This window comes from Salvelinus alpinus, chromosome 4 (assembly GCF_045679555.1).
Source record: "Salvelinus alpinus chromosome 4, SLU_Salpinus.1, whole genome shotgun sequence".
In the NCBI taxonomy this organism is placed as follows: domain Eukaryota; kingdom Metazoa; phylum Chordata; class Actinopteri; order Salmoniformes; family Salmonidae; genus Salvelinus; species Salvelinus alpinus.
In genome coordinates this window covers 26,024,147-26,044,237 of record NC_092089.1, presented here as the reverse complement: position 1 = coordinate 26,044,237, position 20,091 = coordinate 26,024,147, and the positions used below count along the sequence as shown (strand labels likewise).

At 44.9% G+C, this 20,091-nt stretch overlaps 1 protein-coding gene across 4 annotated transcripts in view; it reads left to right on the top strand.

Annotated features, from left to right (window-relative positions):
• cpne4a (copine IVa) overlaps positions 1 to 9,088 on the top strand; it is a 91,222-nt gene extending 82,134 nt beyond the window's left edge. For all 4 annotated transcript variants that reach the window (XM_071396304.1, XM_071396302.1, XM_071396306.1 and 1 more), the window contains 3 exons: positions 7,335 to 7,468; positions 7,673 to 7,909; positions 8,297 to 9,088. In XM_071396304.1, coding sequence (XP_071252405.1) covers positions 7,335 to 7,468; positions 7,673 to 7,909; positions 8,297 to 8,428 — 503 coding nt within the window. In that variant the 3' untranslated portion in view covers positions 8,429 to 9,088. The remainder of the gene's footprint in view (positions 1 to 7,334; positions 7,469 to 7,672; positions 7,910 to 8,296) is intronic.
• Positions 9,089 to 20,091: the final 11,003 nt, after the last annotated feature.

Genomic DNA, 20,091 nt, shown 5'->3' with positions numbered 1-20,091 from the left:
GTCCATGGCTGAGCATGGACGAAGATAATATCACCATGCGCAATGCCAAGCGTCGGCTGGAGTTGTGTAAAGCTCGTTGCCATTGGAATCTGGTGCAGTGGAAACGTGTTCTCTGGAGTGATGAATCTTCACCATCTGGCAGACTAAATAATGGTCACAAAATTTCGTCAGCCGGTAATTGTCAAGCAATTAACTATCGGTCTCACTGTAATTGACCGTTAATGAACATAATCACATTTAACATCTCTTGGCTTCCACACAGCCTACAAACTACTGATGCAGACCTTTGGAACATCTACATTTTAAAATGTCTAATGAATCCATTATGTATTTTAGACAGGTCTAAAGAAACTTGATATGAAGAAAATGTAGTCTATTTCAGAAGAACAGAGTAGCATACTCTGAGTTGTCCTTATGTTAGGTCCTGATCAGGCTATGCCATATGGCTGTGGGATACACTAGTTAATTTAGCATACAAGATCTGGTTAGAATTCCATTGCATTATTATATAGTATGAGGAATACAATTGAACAAAGCTGAATAAAATAGAAAGGATATTTCCTCCAATTGATTTGAGGAAGTGCGCACATGCGGCTATTCTGTATTGAGTGGTTAACATAGAAATAGGTACTCCTATATGCTTCATTTAGAGTTATTAATGTAACTTTAGTTGTTCTACAAACGTTGGGCTATATGTTTTGTTTTAAAAAAGTTGCTTGAAAGGCATGAGCTCTGCTTTGTTTTTTGGTGCAGGCTGTACACACTTCATCAGTCTCTCATTCAGAATTTTATTTTATTTACCCCCTTTTTCGTGGTATCCAATTGTTAGTAGTTACTGTCTTGTCTCATCGCTACAATTCCCATACGGGCTCGGGAGAGATGAAGGTCGAGAGCCATGCGTCCTCCGAAACACAACCCAACCAAGCCGCACTGCTTCTTAACACAGCGTGCATCCAACCCGGAAGCCAGCCACACCAATGTGTCAGCGGAAACACCGTACACATAGCGACCTGGTCAGCGTGCACTGCACCCGGCCCGCCACAGGAGTCACTAGTGCACGATGAGACAAGGATATCCCTACCGGCCAAACCCTCCCTAACCCGGACGACGCTGGGCCAATTGTGCGTCGCCCCATGGACCTCCCAGTCGCGGCCGGCTGCGACAGAGCCTGGGCTCGAACCCAGAGTCTCTGGTGGCACAGCTAGCACTGCAATGCAGTGCCTTAGACCACTGCGCCACCCGGGAGGCCCTTTCTCATTCAGAATTTGACAAGCAATTGATGACCGTACTAATGACCGTCAGTAGCATCAGAGCTCAGAGAAGCCTAATTACCGTGACCGTTTAGTCATGGTAATTAGGCTTCTCGGAGCTCTGATGCTGCTGACGGTCATTAGTAGCCTACCAAACTAGCTAACTACCTGGTACTCAGCACTCTATTGTCCCTCTAATCACTCTGACATCAACGCAAATATAATTGAAAATCTACCTGGTACTCAGAATTTGACTGCCTTCATGACTCGTGACCGCCGGTGTGGCAGTAATACAGTCACCGCAACAGCCCTTTGTGTATTACTCCCTGGAGAGATATAATGTTTTCTGAATGTCTAAAACAACTCCCTGGAGAGAAATACTTTTCTAAAGCTGCTAGCAAGACAAATGTTTTATAACATAAACGAAATGCAATACTGCATCGAATAGGTTGAACAGGTGGTATAAACACATCCTTTGTGTATCTTTATGAGGTTGTGGGAGAGATTTAGACAGAAAAGTAATGAGACAGTGAGGTGTGAAGTGAGAGACAAGCCAGTTTTTCACAATTCCTGACATTTAATCCTAGTAACAATTCCCTGTCTTAGGTCAGTTAGGATCACCACTTTATTTTAAGTATTTGAAATGTCAGAATAATAGTAGAGGGAATGATTTATTTCCGCTTTAATTTCTTTCATCACATTCCCAGTGGGTCAGAAGTTTACATACACTCAATTAGTATTTGGTAGCATTGCCTTTAAATTGTTTAACTTGAGTCAAACATTTCGGGTAGCCTTCCACAAGCTTCCCATAATAAGTTGGGTGAATTTTGGCCCATTCCTCCCGACAGAGCTGGTGAAACTGAGTCAGGTTTGTAGGCCTCCTTGCTCGCACAGGCTTTCTCAGTTCTGCACACAATTTTTCTATGGGATTGAGGTCAGGGCTTTGTGATGGCCACAACTTTGGAAGTATGCTTGGGGTCATTGTCCATTTAGAAGACCCATTTGCGACCAAGCTTTAACTTCCTGACATATCTTGAAATGTTGCTTCAATATATCCACATAGTTTCCCCTCCTCATGATGCCATCTATTTTGTGAAGTGCACCAGTCCCTCCTGCAGCAAAGCACCCCCACAACATGATGCTGCCCCCCCGGCTTCACGGTTGGGATGGTGTTCTTTGGCTTGCAAGTCTTCCCCTTTTTCCTCCAAACATAACGATGGTCATTATGGCCAAACAGTTATATTTTTGTTTCATCAGACCAGAGGACATTTCTCCAAAAAGTATGATCTTTTTCACCATGTGCAGTTGCAAACCGTAGTCTGGCTTTTTTATGGCGGTTTTGGAGCAGTGGCTTCTTCCTTGCTGAGCGGCCTTTCAGGTTATGTCGATATAGGACTCGTTTTACTGTGGATATATATATTTTTGTACCTGTTTCCTCCAGCATCTTCACAAGGTATTTTACTGTTGTTCTGGGATTGATTTGCACTTTTCACACAAAAGTATGTACATCTCTAGGAGACAGAATGTGTCTCCTTCCTGAGCGGTATGATGGCTGCGTGGTCCCATGATGTTTATACTTGCGTACTTTACATCCACAGGTACACCTCCAATTGACTCAAATGATGTCAATTAGCCTTTCAGAAGCTTCTAAGCCATGACATCAATTTAGGGAATTTTTCAAGCTGTTTAAAGACACAGTCAATTTAGTGTATGTAAACTTCTGACGCACTGGAATTGTGATACAGTGAATTATAAGTGAAATAATCTGTCTGTAAACAATTGTTGGAAAAATTACTTGTGTCTTGCACAAAGTAGATGTCCTAACCGACTTGCCAAAACTATAGTTTGTTAACAAGAAATTTGTGGAGTGGTTGAAGAACGAGTTTTAATGACTCCAACCTAAGTGTATGTCAACTTCCGACTTCAAGTGCATCATTATCAAGTGAATATGATTCTCCTTGAAAAGTGAGGCTTCATTCTCATAGAAAGAGTTAAATATGTTACAAAGTTGCCAAGTTTAATTCAATTGATCTCATTTGATCTATCCAGCTCACCTGCACACAGCCCTAACACTTTTCACACACTGTAAAAGAATAGACTATAAGAATAGCTTAAAATTTTTTCAGCTTTTCAGCTCATCCTCCACTTTCTACCTTGTATTCGTGTCACTCTATTATCTTGCTTGTTTTGATTGGCAGCTGCCCTGGACGGGTGGAGAGGAGCCAGACAGGTTCTGATCCAGTCCAGAGAGTCTTGCCAGGAAAGCAGCCAGGAATAGATCAGTCTCAGTACTCCTCTGTCAGGCAAGCTTCCAGCCCACCTCCCAAGGCAGAGGGCATGGCTTGCAGTTTTTCATGCAAGAAAGAAAATTGACTGTCGTACAGATGCTGTTAGATGTGGACACACACCAATGCGCGCACACACACACGCTCAGTCAAACACTGTCTTCCTTTGTGCCTGTACCAATTATTGATATTGATATCTGTTTGAAGGTGAACGTTTGCATGACTGTGGGTAGAGGGAGTGGCAAGCTGAGACTGCCTGTGTGTGGACGTGCCGGTGTTTGTGCTTGTGTAAGATACTTTTGTATATATAGTGTATGTGGACACCCCTTCAAATTAGTGAATTTGGCTATTTCAGCCACACCTGTTGCTGAAAAATCAAGAATCAAGCAAATAATCAAGCACACCGTCATACAAAAACACTGGCAGTAGAATGTCCTTACTGAAGAGCTCAGTGACTTTCAACGTGGCATCGTCATAGGATGCCACCTTTCCAACAAGTTCGTCAAATTTCTTCCCTGCTAGCACTGCTCCGGTCAACTGTATGTGCCGTTATTGTGAAGTGGAAACCTCTAGGAGCAACAATGGCTCAGCCGCGACGTGGTAGGCCACAAGCTCACAGAACTGGAAGAATGTATCATGTTTAAATCATCTGTCCTCGGTTGCAACACTCACTACCGAGTTCCAAACTGCCTCTGGAAGTAACATCAGCACAATAATTGTTCGTCGTGAGCTTCATGAAATGGGTTTCCATGGCTGAGCAGCCGCACACAGGCCTAAGATCACCATGTGCAATGCCAAATGTAAAGTTTGGAGAAGGAGGAATAAAAGTTGGGTCTGTTTTTCACGGTTCGGGCTCGGCCCCTTAGCTCCAGTGAAGGGAAATCTGCTACAGCAGACAATGACAATCTAGACCATTATGTGCTTCCAACTTTGTGGCAATAGTTTGGGGAAGGCCCTTTCTGTTTCAGCATGACAATGAGATGTCCGACGAGCAGGTGTCCACATCCACATTGCAGTATAGTGGTCAGTAATCAGATCTCCAGACGTCTGCAGTATAGTGGTCAGTAATCAGACCTCCAGATGTCTGCAGTGTAGTGGTCAGTAATCAGACCTCCAGATGTCTGCAGTCTAGTGGTCAGTAATCAGACCTCCAGATGTCTGCAGTATAGTGGTCAGTAATCAGACCTCCAGATGTCTGCAGTCTAGTGGTCAGTAATCAGACCTCCAGATGTCTGCAGTATAGTGGTCAGTAATCAGACCTCCAGATGTCTGCAGTATAGTGGTCAGTAATCAGACCTCCAGATGTCTGCAGTATAGTGGTCAGTAATCAGACCTCCAGATGTCTGCAGTATAGTGGTCAGTAATCAGACCTCCAGATGTCTGCAGTATAGTGGTCAGTAATCAGACGCCTAGATGTCTGCAGTATAGTGGTCAGTAATCAGACCTCCAGATGTCTGCAGTATAGTGGTCAGTAATCAGACCTCCAGACGTCTGCAGTCTAGTGGTCAGTAATCAGACGTCTGCAGTATAGTGGTCAGTAATCAGACCCCTAGATGTCTGCAGTATAGTGGTCAGTAATCAGACCTCCAGATGTCTGCAGTATAGTGGTCAGTAATCAGACCTCCAGATGTCTGCAGTATAGTGGTCAGTAATCAGACCCCTAGATGTCTGCAGTATAGTGGTCAGTAATCAGACCTCCAGATGTCTGCAGTATAGTGGTCAGTAATCAGACCTCCAGATGTCTGCAGTATAGTGGTCAGTAATCAGACCCCTAGATGTCTGCAGTATAGTGGTCAGTAATCAGACCCCTAGATGTCTGCAGTATAGTGGTCAGTAATCAGACCTCCAGATGTCTGCAGTCTAGTGGTCAGTAATCAGACCTCCAGACGTCTGCAGTCTAGTGGTCAGTAATCAGACCTTCAGATGTCTGCAGTCTAGTGGTCAGTAATCAGACCTCCAGACGTCTGCAGTCTAGTGGTCAGTAATCAGACCTCCAGACGTCTGCAGTCTAGTGGTCAGTAATCAGACCTCCAGATGTCTTAATGTTGCTGCTCTACACCTCTCCACACACTCACACTCTCATCCCCTCAGGAAAGCTTCTCACTGATAATGAAATCTCTCTCTCTCTGTGTGTGGACCCACTCCAATTAAATTCGCATACCCACTCCAATTAAATTTGCATACCACCCCAACAGATCCACAGATTACGTAACCTCTATTGCATTCCACACTGCCCTCTCCCATGTGAGGACACAGTTCATCGACTACAGCTCAGCGTTCAACACCATAGTGCCCACAAATCTCATCACTAAGCTCAGGACCCTTGGACTGAACACTACCGTCTGAAACTGAATCCTGTACTTCCTGACAGGCCGCCCCCAGGTGGTGAGGGTAGGCAACAACACATCCGCCACGCTAACCCTCAACAAGGGCCCACTCAGGAGTGTGTGCTTAGTCTCCTCCTGTACTCCCTGTTCAGCCACGACTGCCTGGCCGCTCACGACTCCATCATTATGTTTGCTGACGACCCGACCCGATGAGACACCCTATAGGGAGGAGGTCAGTGACCTGGCAGTGTGGTGCCAGGACAACAACCTCTCCCTCAATGTCAGCAAGACAAAGGAGCCAATTGTGGACTACAGGAAACAGAGGGCATAGCACACCCCCATCCACATCGACAGGGCTGTAGTGGAGCGGGTCAAGAGCTTTAAGCTCCTCGGTGTCCACATCACTAAGGAATTAGCATAGCCCACACACACACCAACAAAGTCATGAAGAATGCACAACAACGCCTCTTCCCCTTCTACAGCTGCACCATTGAGAGCGTGTTGACTGGCTGCATCACCACTTGGTATCTGACCGCAAGGCGCTTCAGAGGATAGTGTGTACGGCCCAGTACATCACTGGGGCTGAGCTCCCTGCTATCCAGGACCTCTATACCAGGTGGTGTCAAAGGAAGACTCCAGCCACCAAAGTCATATACTGTTCTCCCTGCTTCTGCACAGACAGCGGTACTGAAGTCTGGAACTAACAGGACCCGGCACACAGCTTTTACCCCCAAGCCATAACACTGCTAAATAGTTAACCAAATAGCTACCTGGACTATCTGCATTGACCCTTTTTGCACTAACTCTTTTGAGTCATTACAGACACTGCTGCTACTGTTTATTATCTATCCTGTTGCCTAGTCACTTTACTCCTACTTATATGTACATATCTACCTCAATTACCTCGTACCCCTGGACATGGATTCATTGTGTATTTATTCCACATGTTATAATTTGTTAAAAGGTTTCTCTCTACATTTTTGGAAAGGTCCCGTAAGCATTTCACTGTTAGTCTACACTAGCTCTGGGGGGGGGGGGGGAGTGTGTGTGTGTGTGTGTGTGTGTGTGACCAGTGAGGTCGTGATAGAGGGGTTGTTAATTAAATGAAATTCTCCAAAGATGTGTGTGTGACCTCAAATGCACACTCAATCAGTAAATAGCATTACTTCTGCTGCTCGGCCTAATGGGAGGCCACTGCTGTGATCCATGTAGTGGTGAGAGGAGATAAATACAAGTTAATGCAGCTGTGAAGATAACTAACTATTCACAGAGTGACTGCTTCCCTCAAAGTGAAAAAATATCCTGGAATATCATGGGTCTCAATTACTCCACAAAGATACCTTCACACCTGTGTGCATTGCTGTTGATGCACCTGTGTGCATTGCTCTGAGTTCTCCAGAGGTATATGACTGTGAGTGTTACTGTGTGTGTGTTATTCTGTGTTTTTCCAACATATGTCTATGGGTGTGCAGGTATCCAAGGGGTGGTGGAGGCCTATCAGACATGCCTTCCTAAGCTTCAGCTCTACGGCCCCACCAACATCGCCCCCATCATCCAGAAAGTAGCCAGCTCCGCTTCACAGGAAATGCACACCAAGGAGGCCATGGTAAGCTAGCTGTCAGTTGTCCTCCTCTCCTTGGAACCAATCGATTGGGAGCTTGAACCTAGCTTGAGCTTAAATCATGTATTGATGTCAATGGGAGACTTGCGCAACGTTTTAGAGTTATGCTCAACATGTATTTCCAACACACCCCACAGACATTACTCTCTCACGTTTCTCCCCAGTCATTGACTTCCTTTATCTCTGCAGCAGTACTTCATTCTGCTCATCCTAACGGACGGAGTGATCACAGACATGGCAGACACCCGCGAGGCCATCGTCCAAGCCTCCCACTTGCCAATGTCCATCATCATTGTAGGCGTGGGAAGTGCTGACTTCAGTGACATGCAGATGCTGGATGGAGATGACGGGATCCTTCGCTCGCCCAAGGGGGAGCCCTGCCTACGAGACATCGTCCAGTTCGTCCCCTTCCGCAACTTCAAACATGTGAGTCTTTACTGGAACTGGGAGGGTTACCTGAGGAACTGGTAGGTTACCTGAGGAACTGGGAGGGTTACCTGAGGAACTGGGAGGGTTACCTGAGGAACTGGGAGGGTTACCTGAGGAACTGGGAGGGTTACCTGAGGAACTGGTAGGTTACCTGAGGAACTGGGAGGGTTACCTGAGGAACTGGGAGGGTTACCTGAGGAACTGGGAGGGTTACCTGAGGAACTGGGAGGGTTACCTGAGGAACTGGGAGGGTTACCTGAGGAACTGGGAGGGTTACCTGAGGAACTATGAGGGTTACCTGAGGAACTAGGAGGGTTACCTGAGGAACTGGGAGGTTACCTGAGTGTTACAGGAAGTGACAGGTTTCTCTCTGTCCTTCTCCAGGGCTCACCTGCAGAGCTGGCGAAGACTGTCCTAGCAGAAGTGCCCAACCAGGTGGTTGACTACTACAACAACAAGGGCATCAAGCCCAAAGTGCCCAGCGAGTTCGAGTCTTCCAGGACATTCGCCCCCTGAAAGGAGGGTCCCAACGCACTCGTTACAACAGACAGCACCTTACGCTGACTAACTGAAAAGTTTACTGTTTTGCTCTTCGTTTGTTTGTTCTTTTCATTGTGCATGCGTGGCCTCCGAGGCTTGCATCTGTAAAGCAACTGTATCATTCAAAGCATTGGTATGGTGGGGGGACACACAAACGAACAATCAAACTGACATCCCTACAGATGAACATTCAACTATCGATGAAGGAATGTACAGAACATCCCCGTTCCTTGTTTTATACGAGTTTGTTGAGATTTTGCTAAATTTCTTGATATTCATACATTGTAAAACATTTTGGACCACAGTGAATGAACTAGCTACCTGCGTTTATAAACGTCTGCGTCCTCAGAAGTCCATATTGCAGATAAGGCAGATGCATGAACTGTTGTTTTGCATGCTGGTAATAAAGCAGACACTGTTTTCTCATGGTTCATGTGGTTTTCTTAGTGAATAATAGAGCTGACAGTATTGTAGGGATCAAGGACGTTCTACTATGAAGCATGTTGACAGCACAAATGCAGTATTCTGGGATGTTCACTGGAGAATATTATGGGCACATCATTTGCCGTTGTCATGTTACAATGCTGTATTCTGTGAAATTATGAATTACTTATAATAATAAAAGCTTTATCAATATGCTTGTGACTTGTACTATGTTAAAAAAAATCTATTGGGTTTCAAGTCAAAAACATCATTGGAATTGTGGTCATATCAATTTCAATTCATTCTATGAAAAATCCATAGAAAATGCAGAGAACTGAATTGGCAGAATTTCAATATTTCGGTGTGCGTGTCAAAGTAGTCAAAGGAATTGGGAATTGGGGTCACTTTCTTAGCATTTCCATTGTATTCTATTGATTTAAAAACCTCCATAAAAATGATGGGAATGTTCTGATTGAAGTTGAACAGAACAAGTCTGTCCATGTGCAGCCATGTGAGGACGGTGACAATTCCTCCTAGGATTGGAGTAAGTCACGACTCTCCCTTTGAGGTGTCTGGGGAGGAGGGAGGGAGATGGGGAGGAGGGAGATAGAGAGAGGGAGATGGGGAGATGCGGGGGAGAGAGAGGGAGGGAGATGGGGAGAAGGGAGGGAGGTAGATGGGGAGAAGGGAGGGAGATGGGGAGAAGGGAGGGAGGGAGATGGGAGGGAGATGGGGAGAAGGGAGGGAGATGGGGAGAAGAGAGAGGGAGATGGGGAAATGGGGGGGAGAAAGAGGGAGGGAGATGGGGAGAAGGGAGGGAGGGAGATGGGGAGAAGGGAGGGAGATGGGGAGAAGAGAGAGGGAGATGGGTAGATGGGGGGAAGAGAGAGGGAGATGGGGAGATGAGGGAGAGAGAGATGGGCAGATTGGGGAGATAGGGGGAGATGGGAGGGGGAGAGAGGGGGTAGGGGAGATGGGGAGGAGAGAGGGAGGGAGATGGGGAGAAGGGAGGGAGGGAGATGGGGAGGAGGGAGATGGGGAGAAGAGAGAGGGAGATGGGGAGATGGGGGGAGAGAGAGGGCGTTGGGGAGATGGGGAGGGGAGGGGGGAGATGGGGAGGGGAGATGGGGAGAGAGTGGGAGGGAGATGGGGAGAGAGATGGAGGGAGATGGGATAGAGGGAGGGAGATGGGAAGAAGGGAGGGAGGGAGATTGAGGAGGAGAGGGAGGGAGATGGGGAGGACTGAGGGAGGGAGATGGGGAGAAGAGAGGGATGGAGATGGGGAGAGAGAGGGAGGGAGATGGAGAGGATGGAGGGAGGGTGGGAGATGGGGAGGACTGAGGGAGGGAGATGGGGAGAAGAGAGGGAGGGAGATGGGGAGGAGGGAGGGATATGGGGAGAGAGCGGGAGGGATTGATAGCAATGAGAGGGACAGAGATTTCTGAGATGCGTGATGAATACTATAGAAAGGGCAGGCAAGGGCCCTTTCATATCCAGAGCAGCCGGCAGTCCATTAATTCTGTCCTGGTTCATAATGAACTATCTGACGAGTTGGACAGGCAGCACCATGGAGACAGCCAGAAGGATCAGCCTCCAAAAACAACCAAACCATGTGACTAATAAAACACATCGCATTCAGTTGTAAGTGCCTTCAGTCTCAATAGTGACAGTAACATACAGTTGAAGTCAGAAGTTTACATACACTTAGGTTGGAGTCATTAAAACACGTTCTTCAACCACTCCACAAATGTCTTGTTAACAAACTATAGTTTTGGCAAGTCGGTTAGGACTTCTACTTTGTACATGACACAAGTAATTTTTCCAACAATTGTTTACAGATTATTTCACTTATAATTCACTGTATCACAATTCCAGTGGGTCAGAAGTTTACATATACTAAGTTGACTGTGCCTTTAAACAGCTTGGAAAATTCCAGAAAATTATGTCATGGCTTTAGAAGCTTCTGAAAGGCTAATTGGCATCATTTGAGTCAATTGGAGGTGTACCTGTGGATGTATTTCAAGGCCTACCTTCACACTCAGTGCCTCTTTGCTTGACATCAGGGGAAAATCAAAAGAAATCAGCTAAGTCCTCAGATAAAAATTGTAGACCTCCACAAGTCTGGTTCATCCTTGGGAGCAATTTCCAAATGCCTGAAGGTACCACGTTCATCTGTACAAACAATAGTACGCAGGTATAAACACCACGGGACCAAGCAGCCATCATACCGCTCAGGAAGGAGACGCGTTCTGTCTCCTAGAGATGAACATACCTTGGTGAGAGAAGTGCAAATCAATCCCAGAACAACAGCAAATGACCTTGTGAAGATTCTGGAGGAAACAGGTACAAAAGTATCTATATCCACAGTAAAATGAGTCCTATATCGACATAACCTGAAAGGCCGCTCAGCAAGGAAGAAGCCACTGCTCCAAAACCGCCATAAAAAAGCCGGACTATGGTTTGCAACTGCACATGGGGACAAAGATTGTACTTTTTGGAGACATGTTCTCTGGTCTGATGAAGCAAAAATAGAACTGTTTGGCCATAATGACCAGTGTTATGTTTGGAGGAAAAATAGGGAGGCTTGCAAGCCGAAGAACACCATCCCAACCGTGAAGCACGGGGGTGGCAGAATCATGTTGTGGGGGTGCTTTGCTGCAGGAGGGACTGGTGCACTTCACAAAATAGATGGCATCATGAGGATGGAAAATTATGTGGATATGTTGAAGCAACATCTCAAGACATCAGTCAGGAAGTTAAAGCTTGGTCGCAAATGGGTCTTCCAAATGGACAATGACACCAAGCATACTTCCAAAGGTGTGGTAAAATGGCTTAAGGACAACAAAGTCAAGGTATTGGAGTGGTCATCACAAAGCCCTGACCTCAATCCTATAGAAATTTGTGGGTAGAACTGAAAAAGTGTGTGCGAGCAAGGAGGCCTACAAACCTGACTCAGTTTCACCAGCTCTGTCAGGAGGAATGGGCCAAAATTCACCCAACTTATTGTGGGAAGCTTGTGGAAGGCTACCCGAAACGTTTGACTCAAGTTAAACAATTTAATGGCAATGCTACCAAATACTAATTGAGTGTATGTAAACTTCTGACCCACTGGGAATGTGATGAAAGAAATAAAATATGAAATAAATCATTCTCTCTACTATTATTCTGACATTTCACATTCTTAAAATATAGTGGTGATCCTAACTGACCGAAGACAGACATTTTTTGCAAGGATTAAATGTCAGGAATTGTGAAAATCTGAGTTTAAATGTATTTGGCTAAGGTGTATGTAAACTTCCGACGTCAACTGTACATGCCATGTCGCCGAGACCGACGTCTTGCTTCAGGACAGGCTAAACACATTCTTTGCACGCTTTGAAGATAACACAGTGCCACCGACATGGCCCGCTACCAAGGACTGTGGGCTCTCCTTCTACGTGGCCGACTCGAGTAAAACATATAAACGTGTTAACCCTCACAAGGCTGCTAGTCCAGATGGCATCCCTAGCCGCATCCTGAGAGCATTCGCAGACCAGCTGGCTGGTGTGTTTATGGGCATATTCAATCTCTCCCTATCCCAGTCTGCTGTCCCCACATGCTTCAAGATGGCCACCATTGTTCCCGTACCCAAGAAGGCAAAGGTAACTGAACTTAATGGCTATCGCCCCGTAGCACTCACCTCTGTCATCATGAAGTGCTTTGAGAGACTAGTCAAGGATCATATCACCTCTACCTTACCTGCCACCCTAGACCCACTTCAATTTGCGTACCACCCCAATAGATCCACAGACGATGCAATCGCCATCACTCTGCACACTGCCCTATCCCACCTGGACAAGAGGAATACCTATGGAAGAATGCTGTTTATTGACCATATAACTCAGCATTCAACACCATAGTACCCTCCACGCTCATCATTAAGCTTGAGGCCCTGGTCTGAACCCCGCCCTGTGCAACTGGGTCCTGAACTTCCTGACAGGCCGCCCCCAGGTGGTGAAGGTAGGTAACATCACCTCCACTCTACTGATCCTCAACACTGGGGCCCCACAAGGGTGCGTGCTCAGCCCCATCCTGTACTCCCTGTTCACCCATTACTGCATGGCCAAGCACGCCTCCAACTCAATTATCAAGTTTGCAGACTACACAACCGTAGTAGGCCTGATTACCAAATGATGACGAGACAGCCTACAGGGAGTAGGTGATGGCTCTGCAAGTGTGGTGCCTGGAAAACAACCTCTCACTCAATGTCAACAAAACAAAGGAGATGATTATGGACTTCAGGAATCAGCAGAGGGTGCACCACCCTATCTACATCGACAGGACCGCAGTGGAGAAGGTGGAAAGCTTCAAGTTCCTTGGCGTACACATCACTGACAAACTGAAATGGACCACCCACACAGACAGTGTGGTGAAGAAGGCACAACAGAGCCTTTGGCTTGTCACCTAAAACCCTCACACATTTTTACAGATGCACAATTGAAAGCATCCGGTCATACTGTATCTCAGCCTGGTACGGTAACTTCACCGCCCGCAACCACAAGACTCTCCAGAGGGTGTGGTCTGCCCAACACATTACCGGGAGCAAACTACCCGCCCTCTAGGACACCTACAGCACCCGATGTCACAGGAAGGCCAAAAAGATCATCAAGGACATCAACCACCCGAGCCACTGCCTGTTCACCCCGCTATCATCCAGAAGGTGAGGTCAGTACAGGTGCATCAAAGCTGGGACCGAGAGACTGAAAAACAGCTTCTATCTCAAGGCCATCAGACTGTTAAACAGCCATCACTAGCACATTAGAGGCTACTGCCTATAGGCATAGACTAGGAATCACTGGCCACTTTAAGGAATGGAACACTACTCACTTTAATAATGTTTACATATCTTCCATTACTCATCTCATATGTATATACTGTATTCTATACTATTCTACGGTATCTCGTTCACTTAATAATGGTTACATATCTTGCACTACTCATCTCATATGTATATTCTGTTTTCTATACTATTCTACTGTATCTTAGTCCGTTCCGCTCTGACATCGCTCGTCTGTATGTATATAGTTTAATTCATTCCTACTTAGATTTGTGTGTATTGGGTATATGTTGTGCAATTTGTTAGATATTACTTGTTAGATATTACTGCACTGTCAGAGCTAGAAGCACAAGTGTTTTGCTACACCCGCAATAACATCTGCCAATCACGTGTTTGTGACCAATACAATTCGATTTGATTTGATTTGATACTGGAGTGATGACACCTCGAGGTGTGTGTGTACTGTGTTTGTGGCTTGAGCGTTTTGTTTGAACCAGCCTTCCCTGCTGCGTTCTGTGCAAGTCGACATCTGTTGATGGGTACATACTGGGTACATACTGTAGGGGGGCTGGTGTTACATCCGTAAGAGTCCTATGATGGGGAAGAGTTGCAGTGAGTCATCTGTTATGGAGGGCTACATGACAGCACCAAACGGTATGTCTGACAGGCAAGAAATGGGCTCGTCAACACTCCCTGTTAGGACTGGTGCTGAGGAAATATGGACCAAAACACACACACACACACACACACACACACACACACACACACACACACACACACACACACACACACACACACACACACACACACAAGCACGTACACTGGTATAGTTGTGTGTTGGCATTGTACATTTGGTGTTGTAGATTTGTAGTGGTGTCGTAATGTTATATGATGTAGCTGTTGTTTTATGTATTTCTTATGTGCCTAATGTGTTTGGAACCCAAGAAGAGTAGCTGCAGCCTTGGCAACTGTTAATGGGATCCCTAATAAAATATTACTGAATACTCAACACATAAACAATAAATCATAATTACATTACATCAGATTAGACAACGATGGGTAGTTTGATTTCAATCACTGCTTATAGTTCATCACATACTGTATGAGTCACATATGAGTCACGTAATGTAAATGTCACACCAATTTAGAATTGGCTTTGTCCTTGTCCCAGCTGTTCTTGGAAAGTATTTCACTCTCTAATTGCTTAACTGCTAACATCTGACCATACTATTTTAAGCAAATGTATCTAAAGGCTATAGGTTAAGGATTCTGACATTTTGGGTTGTATTGTGTATCTTTGGGAAGTAAGGGAAGGACATTCAAATAGGTAACTCAAAATTCAAGGGATATTTTCCATTTTCTGCATGGCTGTATGCAATCTCTTAACCACTGTCTGAAATGAAAATGACTTGAGGTTTGTACCGTGTGTGTGTGTGTGTGGTGTGTGTGGTGTGTGTGTGTGTGTGTGTGTGTGTGTGTGTGTGTGTGTGGTGTGTGTGTGTGTGTGTGTGTGTGTGTGTGTGTGTGTGTGTGTGTGTGTGTGTGTGTGTGTGTGTGTGTGTGTGTGTGTGTGTGTGTGTGTGTGTGTGTGTGTGTGTGTGTGTGTGTGTGTGTGTGTGTGTTTGTGTGCTTGTGCCACACATATCAGATAGAGTTATAAATGGGTGAGGGTGCAATGTGTCGTCAAGGGAAATGAAAGTTCTTTTTCCTCCTGGATATACATTATATCCCATCTAGATTCTAGAATCATAAGATATTTTCTGTCCTGAGAATAAATCATCTTTCCCACGTTTTCCACTCAAACCGGAGAGGATATTTAAAATATTTAAATTGCCTCTTTATATAATGTGTATCCAAAACCCCCAGCGCCAGCCAGCTCCTTGGTTGGTTGTGTCGCGGGTCACTGCCATGGTAATTTTCGAATGAAAAAATCCATAGAGAACGCTCACTGGCCAAGGGTTCTGTCACGACTTCCGCCGAAGTCGGTTCCTCTTCTTGTTTGGGCGGCGTTCGGCGGTCGGCGTCGCCGGTCTTCTAGCCATCATCGATTCACTTTTCATTTTCCATTTGTTTTGTCTTGTCTTCCCACACACCTGGTTTCAATTCCCTCATTACATGTTGTGTATTTAACCCTCTGTTCCCCCCATGCCCTTGTCCGGAATTGTTTATTGTAAGTGCATTGTGCACGTTTATCTGGTGTGCGACGGGTTTTGTACCCATTGATTGTTTGTTTCTGGATGCCGGCGGATTTATGTATTAAACTGCTCCGTTGTAAACCCCATTTTTGCTCTCCTGCGCCTGACTTCCCTGCCACCAGTACGCACCCCTTACAGGTTCATAATTAGACCCATCATTGATCTGCCAGGAGACAGGAGAGCTTCAATCTGTAACGCTTAAATTACACAGTATTATTTCATATGGTAATTATTGTATCTAGTATTTACTAAGAAATTATGTGGAAACAAAAGGTATTGATACTTCAATTCAACACAATTAGTAACTAGCTACCTACCAAATGGTACATTCCTATTTAAATGGTAGGTAAAGAGCAGAATAAACCATGAACCATTAATCATTAGCCTGGTTCCCCTGTCAGGGCTTGGATTGGCAGAAAGAGGACTGTTGTTGCCATATAGTTATTGTGTTATTTAAGCCATAAGGTCAGAGGAGGTGTGGTATATGGCCAATATACCTTGGCTAAGGGCTGTTCTTACGCACGACCCAACGCGTACTGCCTGGATACAGCCCTTAACCATGGTATATTGGCCATATACCACAAACCACCGAGGTGCCTTATTGCTATTATAAACGGGTTACCATCGTAGTTAGAAGAGTAAAAATACATGTTTTGTCATACCCATGGTATAAGGTCTGATATACCACATCTTTCAGCCAATCAGCGTTCAGGGCTCGAACTACTGTTAGAAGAGAAATGTGTTAGAAGAGTAAAAATACATGTTTTGTCATACCCATGGTATAAGGTCTGATATACCACAGCTTTCAGCCAATCAGCGTTCAGGGCTCGAACTACCCAGTTTATAATGTACATTGGCTAAAACTGCATCCCAGCCGTGTGTATATGAGACCTTATACCATGGGTATGAGGCAAAAATACTTGTTTACTGTTCTATTTGAAGTATCACTACGCATTCCACGGCAAATGACAAGTGAAAAGCAAAGCAATAAGGCTTATTTTTAACACATTACATCCCCTTCTTCTAGCCAACAATGGGGATTTGTATAAACCTGCTGTCTGTGTTATTGTTCAGAGTGACTCATCTTCAGCTGACCAAGCAGTGGACCATGTTCATGTCAAGTGGGTGCAATTATGGTGGTAATATTGGGAGGAAACATTTTAATGGGAAGAAATGTGTCTCCCAGATAACCCACAGCCTTCATTACCAACTCCGTTCTCCTCTAGTTTGCCGCTAGACTAGCTGAATATATATTTTCTAGCTGGGAGCAATTTTGGCAATTTTGACTCTAAATTGCCAATGTTCTAGAAGTCTATCTGATTAAAATAATTGAGAAAGTATATTGTTTGTTTGCCTCAAATTATACCAGTTGATAGTGTAACTACATACAGTTGGAGTAGAATAAATATAAATTATTTACTGTTAAACAAACATGCCGTCTGTGTACATTCTGTGATTACTGAATATTAAATAAATGTGTTTGAATGCTACTAATGAGTAATTCAGCCATAATGGCGAGCATGGAATCTCTGCAGAAAAAAAACAATAAAAAATAGCTGTGGCTTTATTCTGAAGGTCTTGATTCTGAAGGTCTTGACTCTGAAGGTCTTGACTCTGAAGGTCTTGATTCTGAAGGTCTTGATTCTGAAGGTCTTGACTCTGAAGGTCTTGACTCTGAAGGTCTTGACTCTGAAGGTCTTGATAATGAAGGCCTTGATTCTGAAGGTCTTGATTCTAAAGGTCTTGATACTGAAGGTGTTGATTCTGAAGGTCTTGATTCTGAAGTTCTTGACTCTGAAGGTCTTGATTCTAAAGGTCTTGATACTGAAGGTGTTGATTCTGAAGGTCTTGACTCTGAAGGTCTTGACTCTGAAGGTCTTGATACTGAAGGTCTTGATTCTGAAGATCTTGATTCTGAAGGTATTGATACTGAAGGTGTTGATCCTGTGGTGTTGATTCTAATAGTCTTGATTCTGAAGGTCTTTATTCGGAAGGTCAGACGCTACAGTAAGTCATCTTCTTATACAGTCTCCTAGTTGTCCTAACAGCTGTGCCAGAACACCCAACATTCCCACAGACACAGGTGGTTATTACCCCAGATAAAAACACCCATTTCCTGCTTTGTTGATTCCTCTATTGTCTAAACCGGTGTCCAGAATGTCCCTCTAGTCTTTGTACTGTGCCTAAACCTGCTATTTGGCTCAGGAGGTTAATGCCATGCACATTAACCATTAGAGGGAGGGGAATTGGGCTAATGACGGTCTTGTTCACAGAGGAAGAACAGTGAAAGGGCTTGATTAGCTTCAGAGAGGACATATCGGAATTGAGCTGCTAGCTAGCATAGACTGGTGACCGGGAGGGAGCTAGCCTCTGAAGAACGATGACTGTACAGACACAGCACAGTTGACGTCAACTGATGAAAAGTGACGTTACGCCTTCATGTCAAAGTGTTTAGCTAAGGTACCTGGCTGTCAGACATAATAACAGGCTTGCAACGGGCTGCAATTTAGAGTAGCTGTTTGCTCCATGCAGCATGACAGTGTTACATCATTTGATATGTTAACCGTCTAAACATGACTAAACACAGGGAACCTCTTATGTTGTGCTAATGACAGTGTAACACACAGACGGCTGGTGGTACCTTCATTGGGAGGACAAGCTCATAGTAAAGGCTGCTCATAGTAATGGCTGGAATGGAATGAATGGAATGGTATCAAACACATCAGACCCATGGTTTCCTTGTGTTTGATACTATTCCATTCACTTCATTGCAGTCATTATTATGACCCGTCCAAAGTCACCCAGCGACAAGAGTCCTCTGCGTTGAGAACCAGCATTTAGAGTGGGTCTGACACCTGGCTTCACTACAGCTGTCCTTCCCCCTTACTCACATCTTTCTACTGTTTACTGTCTCATATTTAAGATGGACAAAGTAGCCAAATCGTTAATGGGAGCCACTACTAGAAAACGGTGTTGACTGAGGCCTAACACTGACCTCAGCATATCCTGCTCTCCATTTCAGCCGACTGCATCCACCATGACTCAGCAACAAAGATTAAATAGTATTAAAAAGTTGTATTAGTCGTATGTACGGGATATGCAGGTATACATCGTCCAACCAAATGCTTACTTGCAGGTTCCTTCTCGACAATGCAACAACAATAAGAAATAATACAAGATAAGAATACTAACATTTTGTAAATTGCTCAGTAGAATAGAATAAACATTTTAGCATAAGTATAATGAAGTAAGACATAATTTATAGTCCAATATTTACATGTACATTGGGGAAAGGGGGGGTGGCAGTGTATAAACTGAGCAGCATAAAGAGAGTCTGTCTGGTAGCAGCGTGTGTGTGTGTGTGTGTGTGTGTGTGTGTGTGTGTGTGTGTGTGTGTGTGTGTGTGTGTGTGTGTGTGTGTGTGTGTGTGTGTGTGTGTGTGTGTGTGTGTGTGTGTGTGTGTGCGTGTCTGTGTGTGTGTGTGTGTGTGTGTGTGTGTGTGTGTGTGTGTGTGTGTGTGTGTGTGTGTGTGTGTGTGTGTGTGTGTGTGTGTGTGTGTGTGAGAGAGAGAGAGTGGGTCAGTCAGTCAGTCAGTCAGTCAGTCAGTCAGTCAGTCCAGTTCAAGTGTTCAGCAAAAGTTAAATATTCTGTAGTCTATACAATGTGACCCTGCATTGGATGTGGCATTTGACAAGGAAAGCTGTTAGTAGGAACTCCAGGAAGTAGTTTTCTTCGAGTTAGAGAACAGAGGCCATTGTGTTAAGTTGATCGATGGGATATAAAATACCTTGTGCCACTCTGGAGAGGTGGGCTGCGTGTGAGACTACTGTTTTGGGCAGATTGTTAGAGGCAGGGTTCTGCTAGGGGACTGAATCAGTTCCGTCTTTGTTGTAATCATCCCAGAGAGAGAGACATAAGTAGGTGTCTGCTGTCGGGTCCTGGTGAGGCTCAGCTTCTGGGAAATGTCACCTTCCTCCTCCTCTTTCCTCTCACACGCTCTGTACCAGAGGTAGAACATCTTCTTCAGCCCTCTGTCACTGCTGATAGTAGCAAGGTACTGTCGGACATGATTATGTAGGCCACCATTTTATTTTATTTGTCTCATTCTGTGTGGTATACTGTATGCACTGTATTGTGTTTTATGACTCTGATAGCTTTACTGGTATGTGTGACTTAAACATGTGAAATCACTCATGCGTCACTAA